The sequence below is a fragment of the Pleurodeles waltl genome, chromosome 6 (genome assembly GCF_031143425.1).
Source record: "Pleurodeles waltl isolate 20211129_DDA chromosome 6, aPleWal1.hap1.20221129, whole genome shotgun sequence".
Classification (NCBI taxonomy): Eukaryota; Metazoa; Chordata; class Amphibia; order Caudata; family Salamandridae; genus Pleurodeles; species Pleurodeles waltl.
In genome coordinates this window covers 545,901,356-545,916,198 of record NC_090445.1, presented here as the reverse complement: position 1 = coordinate 545,916,198, position 14,843 = coordinate 545,901,356, and the positions used below count along the sequence as shown (strand labels likewise).

Sequence of the window (14,843 nt, the reverse complement as noted above, 5' to 3'; positions counted from 1 at the left end):
TAGCTTGGTGACCAGACAGTCTCTTCGGGCATTGATCCATAAGGAAGATGTCTCCCAGATAAATAATCAGACGCATCCTGCAGGACCTCAAGTGTTCCACCACTGCTGTCAAGACTTTTGTAAAACACCATGGAGTGGAGGATAGCCCAAAAGTAAGGGAGGTAAATTCCAAGATTTGAGACCTCCACTGAAACTGCAGGAATTGCCTGTGGGGTGGGAAAATAGGGACTGTGAGGTAAGCGTCCTTCAGATCCAGATGTACCATCCAGTCGTTCATTTGCAGTAAGTCCCTGTGAAGATGGATTCCCTCCATCTTGAAGGCCGAAAAACTAGCCACTCATGATTGACCCACTGGCAGCAGGCACAGGGAGGCACAGAGGCCTCAGTATCACGACAAATTAGGAGTCCAACGTCACAGGAGCTGTAGAGTGGAAGCTGACCTTGGAGTTGCAGAGTGTTGGAGGCTGGGGTTTCTTGGAACGAGGACTTTCTTGGAGGAAGAGCCAACAAGCCTTGGCAAGAGCAACAGTTGTGGTGCACCGGGGTTCTGTTCCAGTGGCTGCAGCAAGTGCCCACTGTCTCAGTTGGTCAGAGGACAAGCTGGATTGGAGAGGACAACAGAACCAACACCTGTGGCAGAGCCTTTACCTTGTCCCTTAGGTTGATAACAAGCCGCTGATCTACATCCCTCTTGTCTACTAGAAAGAGGTTGCTCAGGAACCCAGGTGGGTGAAGGGAAGCTGGAACAATAGCCCCTTTCTCTAAGAGTTGGACAATCTCTACCTCTACAAGGTGTCTTGGTCTTGGAGTAAAGGAAAGGGGTTTGGGTTTCGGGGTCGGAAGTGGGAGCCGTAAAAGTTGATATGGAATCCCCTCGGAATTTGAAGAACCCATGTGTCTGACGTGAGTGCCTCCCAGTTGTTATAAAAATCTCCCAACCTGCCCCAAAGTCTGATACCCTCGGGGGACTGTACACGCACCTTGAGTATGGTTGTAAGGGCTACAAGCCCTGGAAGCTCCTCTCGACCCTCGATGACGGGAGTAGCTTCTGGTTGGGTAAACGGTACCAAACCGACTGGAGTCTTGCCACTGGCCTCTCTGACTGTCTGTACCCCTGGCTGGATGGGTCTGCTGGTCGAGCATCCCCGTCTACGACCAGCGCTGGCAAAAACACAGGGCATAAAGATCCAGCTGATAGAAGACTCTGCCTTGTCCAGCGAGTTAAAGGTGGTGACAAACTTTCCCAGCTTGTGGATGAAAGTGTCCCTGAAGAGAATCCCCTCCACGATAGGGCATGCTTCCGAAGTCGCCAATTCACCCATTTTTTGTCACGACTCACGTGCTGCTTGCGCCTGGAATTTGCAGATCTGGTGGCGTGAATCTTCAATGTTCGGCTTTGGCCCAAAAAGGGGCGACTCTTTCTGGTAGCCACGGTGCTGTAGGCAATGGAGACACCAAGAACAGACCGTGCCCTTCAGAAAGTAGCGCCAGAGGGAAAAACCCCTTCCAAAGGGGAAAAACCTCCAAACAGGAAAAGTCCTGGAGAAAAACAAGAACAAACAAACAGGAATCCAAAAGGAGCAAAAATCAGAAAACACAGAATGCTGAGTCCAAAACCAAAAGGCAAGGAAATCAGGAGCGAAGACACCAACTGAGCAGAAAGTGTTGCAGCGCAAAGAAAGAGGAAAAACACAGCCCTTATATACCAAAAAACAGGAAGTGACCCACAGGAAGTAAAAGGACACCATCTTAGATAGGGAAACAATATATAGAACAGAATAGTAGAGGAACCATAGAGAATAGGGAACAAGGAATGCTGGGAAAACACAGGAATCTGGGAAGGAGGAAAAGACATAAAGAAAGGCACACAACAGACTGCAAAAAGAAGAAAGGACAAAGAAACGAAGAAAAACAGGTAAGAGGGTTCAGAGACCCCTGGGACAGTGAAAGGCAGAAGGAAGAACGAGGCCCCAAGCAAATCTGGGGCCTCGAAACGCGCAGGAGAGGCTGGGGGCGCGCCGCGTCTTAATAACGCGGTGTGCGGCCCGAGCCGAACGCCCGGCAGAAGTCGAGCTCTCGGCTCGCGCCGCACCGCGCGGCGCGACAGTAGGTCCCCCTCCCGAAGGCCCAGGTTTAAGAGGGAATAAACAGTGAAAGCGTTGAGTCAGGAGAGGAGCGTGAACGTAAGAGGCATCTTCCCATGAACATTCACTGAGAGGATAACCCTTCCAATGAATCAGATACTGAAGTCGTTTATGAAAAAGACGAGAGTCACAGATTTCCTGCACTTCATATTCAGGAGCATCATTCACAAGGACAGGAGGTGGACAAGGAAACTGACGTGAGTAAGGATCAGGCACATAAGGTTTAAGCTGAGAAACATGAAAAACCGGATGGATCTTCCATGTATGGGGTAAGTGAAGACGGACAGTGACAGGATTGACCAACTGGAGAATACGGAAAGGCCCATAGTAACGAGGTGTGAACTTGTTTTGAGAGAGACGTGAGGGCAAGAATTTGGAGGAGAGCCAGACTTTATCTTGCAGATGATAATTTGGATTGGTTGTACGTCTCTTGTCTGCAGCCTTCTTCATATACCTCTTGGTATGTAACAAATTAGATCGAATTAGTTTATGGAGTTGGAGAAGGCGTTTGGAGAAATAGTTAATAGCAGGTAGAGGAGAGTTGGATTGTGGAGAAGTAGGGAAAGAGGTAGGATGAAAACCATAGGAACAGAAAAAGGGAGTGACCTTGGAGGCACTATGGACTGAGTTATTGTAGGAAAATTCAGCTAAAGAGAGGTAAGTGCTCCAGTTACTTTGGGTAGAATTGCAAAAGCATCGAAGATATTGCTCTAGTCCTTGGTTCAGACGCTCAGTCTGTCCGTTGGTCTGAGGATGGAACCCTGAAGACAGGGCTCTATTCATATTCAGTGTTTTACAAAAATGCTTCCAAAATCGGGAGATGTACTGAGGTCCTCTATCAGAGATTATGGTATGTGGAAGTCCATGGAGACGGAAGACATGATCTATGAATATTTGACCTAGTTCTTGGGAAGTAGGCAGCTTTTTTAGGCCAGTGAAATGAGCCATCTTTGTGAAAGAATCCACTGTGACCATGATAACCCGGTTTCCTGCTGATGGTGGGAGCGAACACATAAAATCAGTAGAGATAGTATGCCATGGGGCTGATGGAACAGGCAAAGGTTGTAGTAATCCTGCCGGTCTGGTGTGAGGTATTTTGACTTGGGCACATATGGGACAGGCCTGAACGTATCTTTCCACATCCAGTTTCCAGGTAGGCCACCAAAAAAATCGTGAAAGTAGTTCTTGTGTGGCTTTGATGCCTCTGTGACCAGCTACAGGGGAATCATGGCACATTTGTAATGCTTTCTTTTGCACCTTGTTTGTAGGGAGGAATATCAGGTCTTGGTAATAAAAATATCCTTGTTTCTTGTACAATAATGGTCTTAGTTCTTCTATGTCATGGTCCGATAGGTTGGCGTATTCTTGTTGTACTTCTTCCAGGAAAGACTGAGCCACTCCAATGATCTTACTGGGTTCTAGAAGATACTGGGATGAGGAAGGAGAACACTCTGGATATCGGCGAGACAGAGCATCAGCCAGAATGTTTTGAGATCCTGGAATATATGTAATATAAAAATCGTACTGACTGAAGAAAAAGGCCCAGCGGGCCTGACGACTATTCTGGCATACAAAATTTCTTAAACATTGTAAATTACGGTGGTCTGTCCTCACCTCAAATGGTTCCTTGGAACCCATCAGAAACTGCCTCCACTCAAGGCAGGCTGTTTTCAGAGCCAATAATTCCCTTTCAAGTACGGAATAATGTTGTTCAGCTGTGGAAAGGATATGAGACAAATAGAAAACAGGATGTTCAAGGCCATCATCCTCTTGTCGTTGGAGTAAGACAGCTCCGATGGCTCTCTCAGAAGCATCAGTTACTACTATAAATTGCTTGGTGGTATCTGGATGTCTTAAGATGGGGGCTTGGGTGAAGGCTCTCTTTAAGCTTTGAAAGGCTGCTTCAGCAGCCTCAGTCCAGACAAACCCCTTCTTTAAATTGTCCTTCTTTAAGGTGTGAGTTATGTGGCTAGTCTGACTGGCAAAGTCTAGAATGAATTGTCGATAGAAGTTTGCTAAACCTAGGAAACATTGTGTTTCTTTTATGGTAGAAGGAGAAGGCCACTCTAGGATAGCTTGTACCTTTTCTTGATCCATAGCTATGCCGGTGGGACTTAAATGATAGCCCAGATATTTGACTTCCGTTATGTCGAACTCACATTTCTCTGGTTTGCAAAATAGTTGATGATCACGAAGTCTTTGAAGAACTTGTTTCACATGGGAAGTATGGAGTTCAGGATTTCTAGAATAAATAAGAATGTCATCTAGGTAGATCACGACTGTCTGATTAAGTAGGTCTGAAAACACTGAGTCCATAAATCTCTGGAAGATTGCCGGGGCGTTAGTAAGACCAAACGGCATAACCCTATATTCAAAATGGCCAAATGGGGTCCTGAATGCTGTCTTCCATTCGTCGCCTTCTCTTATGCGTAAAAGGTGGTAGGCTCCTCGTAAATCCAATTTAGTAAAACGTTGGGCCCCTCTGATTGCTTCCAGTATGTCCCTGATGAGAGGCAAAGGATAACGATCTTTAATGGTGATTTTATTCAGACCTCGAAAATCCAGGCACGGACGAAGATCCTTAGTCTTCTTGGGCACAAAAAAGAGAGGGGCCCCAGCCGGAGACGACGATGGAACAATAAGACCACTCTGTATATTTTCGTCCAGATACTCCTTTAGAACTTCCCTTTCGGGTTCCGTGAGGGAGTACATCCTCCCAAAAGGAACAATTGTGCCGGGTTCTAATGGAATTGCACAATCATATTCTCGATGTGGAGGTAGCACAGGTTTTGACGGTTTTTGGAAAATATCCTGAAACTCTAAATAGTGGTCTGGGACCCCTTGGACCGTATTAATGGACATACCAGTGGCACCTTCAGTAGCTAAGGATCTTTTCGGAGACCAATACTTGTCGGAAGTAAAACAGTTCTCGTGACAAAATTGCGAAGACAAAGAGACTGTCCGGGTAACCCAATTTATATATGGGTTATGTCTAATGAGCCACGGAATTCCAAGAATGATGGTATGGTTAGGGGACGTAATAAGATCGAAGGAGATGTGTTCTTGATGGTTTCCCACCTGTAGACTTAACATCAGGGTAGTGGTGTCTACAGGACCAGAGGATATCAAACATCCATCCACAGTGTGTACCTGTTCGGGTACTTCTTTTGCTTGAGTAGGAACTAGGTTAGCAGCAGCCCATGTCTTGTCCATGTATATACCACTAGCACCACAGTCTAGTAATGCCATAGTCTTTTCTTGACGACCGTCAGGAAGATGTAACAGGACAGGAAAGATGAACAAGGCAGTTGTATTGTCATTAAAGGAGCTGATGGAAGGTATAGCTGTAGATCCCGTCCCCTCCCTTCTTACAGAGGACGGGAGGTGGCGTTTCCCGAAGGTCTGGACGGACGTACTGGACAGGTACGGAGTATGTGACCAGCAGAACCACAATACAGGCACAACCCTCTCTTGCGTCTGTCTTCTCGTTCACTAGCAGAGAGCGGACCTCGGGTAGTATCCACCTGCATGGGTTCCCCTTCGATGTCTCTAGCAGGAGTGCGAGGTTCCTCGGAACGCTGCAGGTATGCACGTGAGCTACTTGGCTGGGTAAACCCTCTACTCCTTTTCTTTTCCGATCTCCGTTCCTGAAGACGATATTCGATGGACAGTGCTTGATCCATCAGGCCACGAAGATCTTCCGCTCTGGTAGAATGCACTAGTTCATCCTTTATTTCTTCCTTGAGTCCTCTACAAAATAATGTTACCAGAGTACGTTCCACCCAAGTGGTCTCTGCCGCCAGCTGACGAAAACGGGTTATATATTGCAGGACGTCTTGGGAGCCTTGTTGGATGTCGCACAAGGCTTCTTCAGCGGAGGCTTCCAATCCAGGACGGCTAAACATTTGTTTGAAGCGACTCACAAAGGCGGAATAGTCTGACAATACAGGGTCGTCGGAGGACACCATCGGGGTTGCCCAGGCCAAGGCTGGACCGGATAAGGCACTGATAAGATAACCCACCTTGGTCCTGTCGTGGGAGAATTGAGTAGGTCGGAAGGCGAAATACACCGTTAAAGCATCCAAGAACTCGCGAAGCTTGGTTGGTTCACCAGAGAAACAAGGGGTAGAAGCGGAGATTGTCGGAACATCACTGGTGCGGAGGGCCAAAGCCTGTCGTAACGCAGCATTTTCATTACGTAGTTGTTGCAACTCCTGGGCTTGTTGCTGAATCGTGGTTAACAGAGATTGCTCCGGATCTGCAGCAGCCGCCACTGTATTATCCATGGCGTTTGAGGACGTCGGAATGGTTAGGCGCTGCAATCTGTCACGACTCACGTGCTGCTTGCGCCTGGAATTTGCAGATCTGGTGGCGTGAATCTTCAATGTTCGGCTTTGGCCCAAAAAGGGGCGACTCTTTCTGGTAGCCACGGTGCTGTAGGCAATGGAGACACCAAGAACAGACCGTGCCCTTCAGAAAGTAGCGCCAGAGGGAAAAACCCCTTCCAAAGGGGAAAAACCTCCAAACAGGAAAAGTCCTGGAGAAAAACAAGAACAAACAAACAGGAATCCAAAAGGAGCAAAAATCAGAAAACACAGAATGCTGAGTCCAAAACCAAAAGGCAAGGAAATCAGGAGCGAAGACACCAACTGAGCAGAAAGTGTTGCAGCGCAAAGAAAGAGGAAAAACACAGCCCTTATATACCAAAAAACAGGAAGTGACCCACAGGAAGTAAAAGGACACCATCTTAGATAGGGAAACAATATATAGAACAGAATAGTAGAGGAACCATAGAGAATAGGGAACAAGGAATGCTGGGAAAACACAGGAATCTGGGAAGGAGGAAAAGACATAAAGAAAGGCACACAACAGACTGCAAAAAGAAGAAAGGACAAAGAAACGAAGAAAAACAGGTAAGAGGGTTCAGAGACCCCTGGGACAGTGAAAGGCAGAAGGAAGAACGAGGCCCCAAGCAAATCTGGGGCCTCGAAACGCGCAGGAGAGGCTGGGGGCGCGCCGCGTCTTAATAACGCGGTGTGCGGCCCGAGCCGAACGCCCGGCAGAAGTCGAGCTCTCGGCTCGCGCCGCACCGCGCGGCGCGACATTTTTGGGTCTGTTTTAATCAGCAGGGAACTCCGCCTCTCGGTCGAGAACGCACAGTTGTCGTTCCCTAAACATATGATCATCCGTTGTCCCCAGCCAGATAAGGTTTTGGGAGAGATGAGTGCACTGGATGCTTTAGAACCCTCAGCCATGTTCAGGAATTTGGACAAAGGGCCTTTGACATCCAACAACTTATCTTGGCATGCCCACCTGGACCGAGCCGTTTTTTCAGGTCCTTCACCAACTTTCCTATAAGTGTGGCCATTTTGTCATCAATTTCCAGAGTTAGGGCGACCCTACCCTGAGGGAAGGACAGAGACATTCCACCCTGAGGCAGCTATGGACCTCTTTATCTAGAGGTTTACGTAAACAGGAGGCTACATAGGATGCTGCCTTTGGCACAGGGGTGCAATCCGCCAAACGTGGATGTAGGAGCTCATTGGCATCAAACGAGTCAGGAGTCTGGTCAGAAGGACTTTGAGTGCATTTGAACTCTAGGTCATTAGAAGGGCGGCAAGGCCTGTTGCGGTCACATTCCCCATCAGAGATATCAGGGGAGGCATCCATGTCTGAGGAGCCAGGAAAGGTGGGGAGATGTAAGGGTCTTCCAATATGCCAGGGATTCAGGCATGCGGGTCAGCGCAGGAAGGCTAGGACCCCATGAACGCCTTACTGAGGCAAGCAAAGCTGTTGGGATGGACCACCGAGTTGGCAGGGGGTAAGGATGCGCTGAGCGCAAGTGCAAGGGTGCACAGGCCCTCTAGCCGTCGGCGAATCACACCACGCCACAGAGCCTCAGGGGAATAAGTGACGGCGTAGGAAACTAGCACGTTACCCACAGTTGCACTATGAAAGAAACTTAAGGTAATTAAATTAACAACGATTCTACCAAATGTGCTAAGCAGAGCACTGAAGTTACACAGTAGGCATTACCCATACATTTTCACCAGCATTACCAAATATAATTGAAAAACCCCATAACGCAATAAGAAAAACAGAGCAGATGAAACACTTAACTGAAGCAGCTGAAGCAGCAAAGAAAGAGTGGGTTAGAACGTCTGCAGGAGGTCTTTAGGGACATGCCGGCAGTGGATTGGATGGATTGTTTGTTTCTTTTCACGATGTTCCATGAGAAATGTAGTTTTACACAGAGTATTAAAATGTTTGAACATTGCTGCTGGTGAACAAATAAAAAAGAAAGTGAAGCCTAATCCTCACCTCTGGTCCTGATATAGAATCAACTATCCATCCATCTTGAACATATCAACCTTTTAGACTTCACACAATCAGGTTTCTACAGCAACCACTGCACAGAGACTGGCGGACCGCCACATTCATCCTCCTTGACCTCTCAGCAGCCTTTGACACTGTATCCCATGCCACCCTCATCATCAGACTACACGACTCGGAACGCTAAGGTCCCACCCTCAGGTGCATCACTTCCTTCCTCTCTGACAGAACTCCTCACGTCAAACTTCCCCCTTACGGCTCCTAACGCAAGCAACTCATCCGCAGAGTCCCCCAGGGATCCTCCCTCAGCCCAACCCTTTTCAATGTTTACATGGCACTCCTAACCTACATCATCAGAGCTCACAACATCAATGTTATCTCCTACGCAGATGACACACAGCTCATCCTCTCCCTTTCCGACAGGACTAACACTTCCAAACACAACTTCACAACCTGCATGACCGACGTGGTCTATTGAACGAAGGACAGCTGCCTCATACTCAATATGGATAAGACAGAAATCCTGATTTTCAGAACCAGGAAATTACCATGGGGCTCCTACTGGTGGTCAGCCGAGCTTGGTCCCACGCCCACCCCCACCAATCATGCCAAAATCCTTGGAATCATCCTAGACGACAAGCTTGAGATGACAAGACAGGTGAACTCTCTTACCTCTTCCTACTTCACAGTCCTCAGAATGCTCCGTAAGATCTTCAGGTTGCTCCCTATGCACACAAGACAAACTAACTTAATCCCTCCTAACCAGAAGACCGGATAATGGCAACAAACACACTCTACGCAGGCATATAGAATAATCTCACACAAAGATCCAGACCACTCAGAACTCCGCCGCCAGACTCATCCTGGACGTCCCCCACATCACACACATCACTCTATACCTAAAAGAACTTCACTGGCTTGTAATCCAGAAACTCAACCACTTGAAGCTGCGCACATGCCTACTAAGCTCTCCACAACCCCGGACCTGCATGCCTCAACAACTGTCTGTGCTTCTAGCAATCCCCTAAACCTCTGCAATCAGCAACCTTCGCGTGGGTCCCACTCGTCCACAGAAGCAAGTCAGGAGGATGGGACTTCTCCTTCATTCTTCATTGCCACCAAATCCTGGAACCGCCTCCCACAAGACAACAGGACCTCCTCATTCCTCCTCAATTTCCAGAAGAAGCTGAATACTTGTCTGTTCAGCTGGGAGCTCTCTACACCTACTCACCTATTCCAGCACCTGGATACATTCTAGAAATCGACATAACATAACAATAATGAATACAATGCAATAATACCTAATAGCATCTTCTAAATGATTAATAATTTGTCCTTATTTGCCCAAATGCCATCTGATGTGACTCTATAAATCTTGTTACATGTAAAACAATGAAAGACTTATCAAGTTAATGGGCTGACTGAGATTTAGGCTGGAGGAGCAGGAAGACAATTGGAAAGCAACATTTGAGAGGAAGGCTTCCACTAGTGTTTACCAAGAACAACATCTCTTTATGAAATTAAATGACAGAATCACAGTTGCATTTATTAATGTTTCAATTCACATTTTGCTGTGTGCGGGGGTAGTAAGAAAGAACTCATGGTCATGTTTTGAATTTCAAAATCGAGGTAAGGCCTACTTTGGCTAATTTAAAGAAACACAATTCGGTAGAAAGCAGTGAACACATTCAAATTTGTCATTCATGTTGTAAAACAGACATTATTTATTCATTAAGAATCTGCTCTATCAGTGTGATATGCTTGCCTAGTGTCATCAATTTCATTAAACTTCCTGGTCTGTATCTATTGAAGATCATTTTGAAATACTAGGACCTTTGACCTGAAGGGCTTCTTGTACCATGAAAAGACCCATATCCCATTTGAAGCCTTACCGGGACCTAGTGGAGTCTGACTAATACTGTAGTCATACCTTTGAGTTTGTACCGGCAAGCCTGGATATTATCATGCCTCCAGCATCGCCGCTTTCTCCTTGTTATCTAAAATGGCTAAATCGTTTTTGCCAACCTGAAGTAACAGTTCTAGGATCTAACTCCTTCTGATATCTGTTTCTGCTTGGACAGCATCCAGTCAAATGACATGCCAACATTATTCACTATGGGTAACATGAGTGGTCCTAATAGGTCCTGCTAAACGAAAGCAAACTCATGGAACTCACATATTTTCTTCCCCAAGTTCATGAAAAGAAATTGTCCACTTTTCCCAGACAATGCAGTAGCTTTTTTCTGCTTAAACAAACAGGAAGGGACAAAGTTGTATACCCTGTGTTACGTAGTTGTTCATCTGTGGGACTTGCTGTATTCCGATAGCATCATCCCAGTTTCCTTCCTTTTGGAGGGCAAAAGAAATATCTAGGTGACACCTTAAGTTAGGCAGAGATTCCTCGCTAATAGCAGATTAATTAGTTAATCCTTCCGTTGGTCTTAAATAAATGGGTCTTTCCTCATGCAGACCTGCTTGCCACAAAGGACAGTTGTTCATATTCTCAGTTTGTTTTGCATGTGGGAGCAAGATAAACTTATCTCAGGGATGCTCCTAAGAAAGCTTGCCAAAATTCCTCAGTGCATTTTAGCCAACATCTCTGATTCACAGGACCCTCTGGAACATCAAGATTTCCAGCAACCTGGACGCAATCTTTAGCGACCCATTCATTTTGAGTGAACAACTTTATTTTTTGGTAGAGTCTGCTTTCCTACAACAACTACTTGGAGTTTCCTCAGGTTACAGAACTTTTAGTGCAGCAAGGAGATCCGATTCAACATTCCATCCTATTGTCACTGAAAGTGAGACCGTCTTTCCTAGAACACTTGATATATGGTCACCTGAATTTGTCAGTACGGAATGTGATCCTCGGATTTATTCACAAGGAATTGAAGTAAATGGCTTGACTTATGTTACTGGGCTTTTGTGTAATCAATTACAGGCGAAGGTGGACCATTTTTAAAACTTTTTCATTACCTGTTTGTCCGAGTAAGGAAACCATTTGACCCACTGCCATACTGAGAAATTGAGATTTTGGTGAGGAAAGCAATACACCTTAGTAAAGATCACCTCATCAAGAAGGATCACTGACTTTTGTATGGCTCTTTCCTTAAAAGCTCCATTCACGTTTTCCATATTTTCCATAATAATGAAGTGGTACTAAAAAAGGCACCTTTTTTATTTGTAAAGATGTGACAGAATTCATCTAAACCAGGAAATAATTCTTCTGATCGCAGGCTTCCTAGGTTGGGAAAGACTACCCGACAGTACTTTCAGGACTGTTACGATACCCTTGAATGGAACGACTGCTTGTAAGACTGAAGATCATCTTTAAATCTACTATGTTGATCCTACCACAGGCAGTCAAGGAGCTAATGCAACAATTGTCAGGTTAGGTATAGTTGCATATACAAAGGCTACTATTTCTGCCAGAGCTAAGGCAACATGATTCACTTTCCAGAGTCCTGCATCCATTGCTACTCCATGCCTTCTGTAAGCATTAATCACTATATACAACTCCCTACAAAGATGCAACATCTGCACATTAGATTGTGTAAAAGCAATTATCTTGAAGTCCGGTGTGACATATCCTGTCGTCCTCTTCCAGATTTTTTGGTGCTGTGGAGTCATGTTCCCAACCAGCTGAAAAGAAGAGAGAGCAACAATGACAGTAGGGAAGATCTACCTTATTGTAATTGTGGTTCCTTTCCTCTTACTTCCCTAGTTCTTCACAACATCCACACACCATATGTCAGAATAAATGCCACAGGGGACAGAGCCTCCACATAGGGAGGGGATGTGTTAATTGGGTCATCTCTCAAGAATGTTAAAATTATTGATGGTATCTCTTCTTATTCGTCCCACAGTCTAGCATCTCCCAACCAGTTATGAAGTAAGGAGCAAAATAATTGCCATGAAAATAATTCGCCTTCTGCCCCATTTGTCACATTTTCTCTATCATCACCCGCTACTAGGCACTTGAATGCAACCCCAAAGTATGCTTCCCACAGATCAAGTTTTGAGCATATTGTACTTAGCCTCCCTTTCATCTCCCTTACTCTTACTGCATTTGAGCATGGGAAATACCATTTTGTATTTTTCCTGGCAAATTGAGTTAATTGGACTTCGTAATCTTACATGGTACAAAGATCAATGTTACTTGGTAGCACAACATGACAAGAATAGCAATGCTCTTGCTTTATATAAGCAAGAAATAGACTGACGTTTTTGCATTCATCCTATCCAAGGATGACCGCGAAGGAAAATGCATGGTATGATATTGTGCTTATATAGTGCAGAGCCCTTAATTTTAAAGGCATGTGTATGAATAGCTGAACGTGTGTAGGTTTGTCCTTTGCATTGTGATATCTATTGTTCGGAATGGTTAATGGAATTAGCAGGACTACAAGTAAAAGAATGTAGTGGAAAAAAACCTGGACTGGAAGAACTACTCATGCATGGACATGGTAAACTGAGAGCTCAGATAGCTCTTGGACTGCATTTGGGTAGAAAATGTCAGAAGAGCGGGATACCATTCAAAAAGTATTGGTTGAATTGTTTACCAAGAGTTATTGCAAATAGTGTTTTTTGTTTTTATTCCTTAGGAAATTGAATGTGTTAATTCATTTATGTTTGTGTAAGACCAAGAATACTCCACCAAAAGTTCCTTGATATGAGAACTATTGTCCTCCAAACCTGTTTCATAAACATTTAGGCGGTCGAATGGAAGTGTTTTGCATAACATATCTTTTGGAGGTTCCTGAGAATTATTCACAGTCTGAGACCAGTAGTCAAGTAGTCAAGATGCACAATGTTTTCTATACAGGACAAATAATATTGAAATTGTGGTCAGAAATAGCTACAAAAAGCGAGGTTAAATGGAATGTGAAATATGTAAAAAATTAATTTGTGCTGCCACCAACAATACTTATATAACATAAGGTTTCCCCCTTTAACTTTGTTTTGCAGGATGGTAGATCTTGACCAGTGGGGACAAAGTGAAGTTTTGACATTTCTAATACGCTACAAACCACGCAGTGAAGAAGAAGTGTTTGATATTCTGAACCTGCTAGACCCCTTTCTGAAATGTAGCCACGCCAGTGTGGTCATGGGAGCCACCAAACTGTTTCTCATACTTGCTGAGGACTTTCCCCATGTACAGACTGATGTGCTCATCCGAGTGAAAGCACCACTTCTGGCGGTATGCACATCAGAGAGTCGGGAGGTATGCTTTACAGCCCTTTGCCATGTGCGGGAAATTCTCCACAGCTTGCCAGGTCATTTCAGTTGTCACTACAAGAAGTTTTTTTGTTCTTATGCTGATCCACATTACATCAAATACCAGAAGATGAACATTCTATGTGAACTAGTGAATGATGAAAACGTGCAGCATATTTTAGAGGAGCTGAAGGTTTACTGCACAGATGTGTCGGTGGAGCTTGCACAAGCAGCTGTTTTTGCCATAGGTGAGTTATTTATTTATTTGTAGACTCGTATAGCACACACCAGACTAATAGGGCAGCAAAACACTATACATAATCAAACAGGTGATTACATAGTATTAGGAACTATGTGCCAGATGTATCAAAGTATTTTGCATTCGCAAATGCTGCAAATCGGTAAATTCCACCATTTGCGAATGCAAAATGACCTTTCAGGATGTATGAAAGGCAGTGCAGTGCAATTTTAGGGAATTGCATTTTTTTGCGATTCCCTAAAATTGCGACTTTGAATAGGGAATCGCAAATGCAATTACCTAAATAGGTAATCGCCAATAGGGAATACCTATTTGCAATTACTTGTGCACATGTATCATGCATTTCCTAAATGCATTGAAATGTGTACGCTTTTCATGTGCACAATTTTTTTGGGGGGTGCATCAAAGGGGGCCTTAGACCCCCAGCACCCTTGGATTGGCATTACCTAATTTGCCGATTCCTAACCGGAATTAGCAAATTGGAAAATGCAAAACTAGGGATGAATGGAGTCACATTCCCTAAAAGCGATTCCCTAATATTGATTGCAAATTTTAAGAAATTGCTATTAGGGATTCGCTATTTTCTTACATTCCATTTTGCATTTCTCAAATAGCGATTTCTTAAAAATTCGCTATTTAAGAAATGCAAACCGGGTTTTTGATACATCTGGCCCTATGAGTTGAGAAACTAACCGACATCAGAAAATCAAAATACTTAAAGTGCTAAGATCAGTTGTTCATCGACTGGGGCAGCGGAGCCGGAAGGTGAAGTCATTAAAGTTCTCAGATCTGATTAAGATTAATACAGAAGTTAAGAGTGTGACTTTTAAATTCTTGTTTGAGGATGGCGTAGATTTTGGGAGCACTCCGGAGAAACATTTGATCAGAGT

The 14,843-nt window shown here is 44.8% G+C and overlaps 1 protein-coding gene across 2 annotated transcripts in view; it reads left to right on the top strand.

The window, feature by feature from the left end:
* The window catches only part of AP4B1 (adaptor related protein complex 4 subunit beta 1), a 266,201-nt gene that overhangs the window by 98,085 nt on the left and 153,273 nt on the right, over positions 1–14,843 (top strand). For both annotated transcript variants that reach the window (XM_069238727.1, XM_069238728.1), the window contains exon 6: positions 13,446–13,942. In XM_069238727.1, the coding sequence (XP_069094828.1) occupies positions 13,446–13,942 (497 nt within the window). The remainder of the gene's footprint in view (positions 1–13,445; positions 13,943–14,843) is intronic.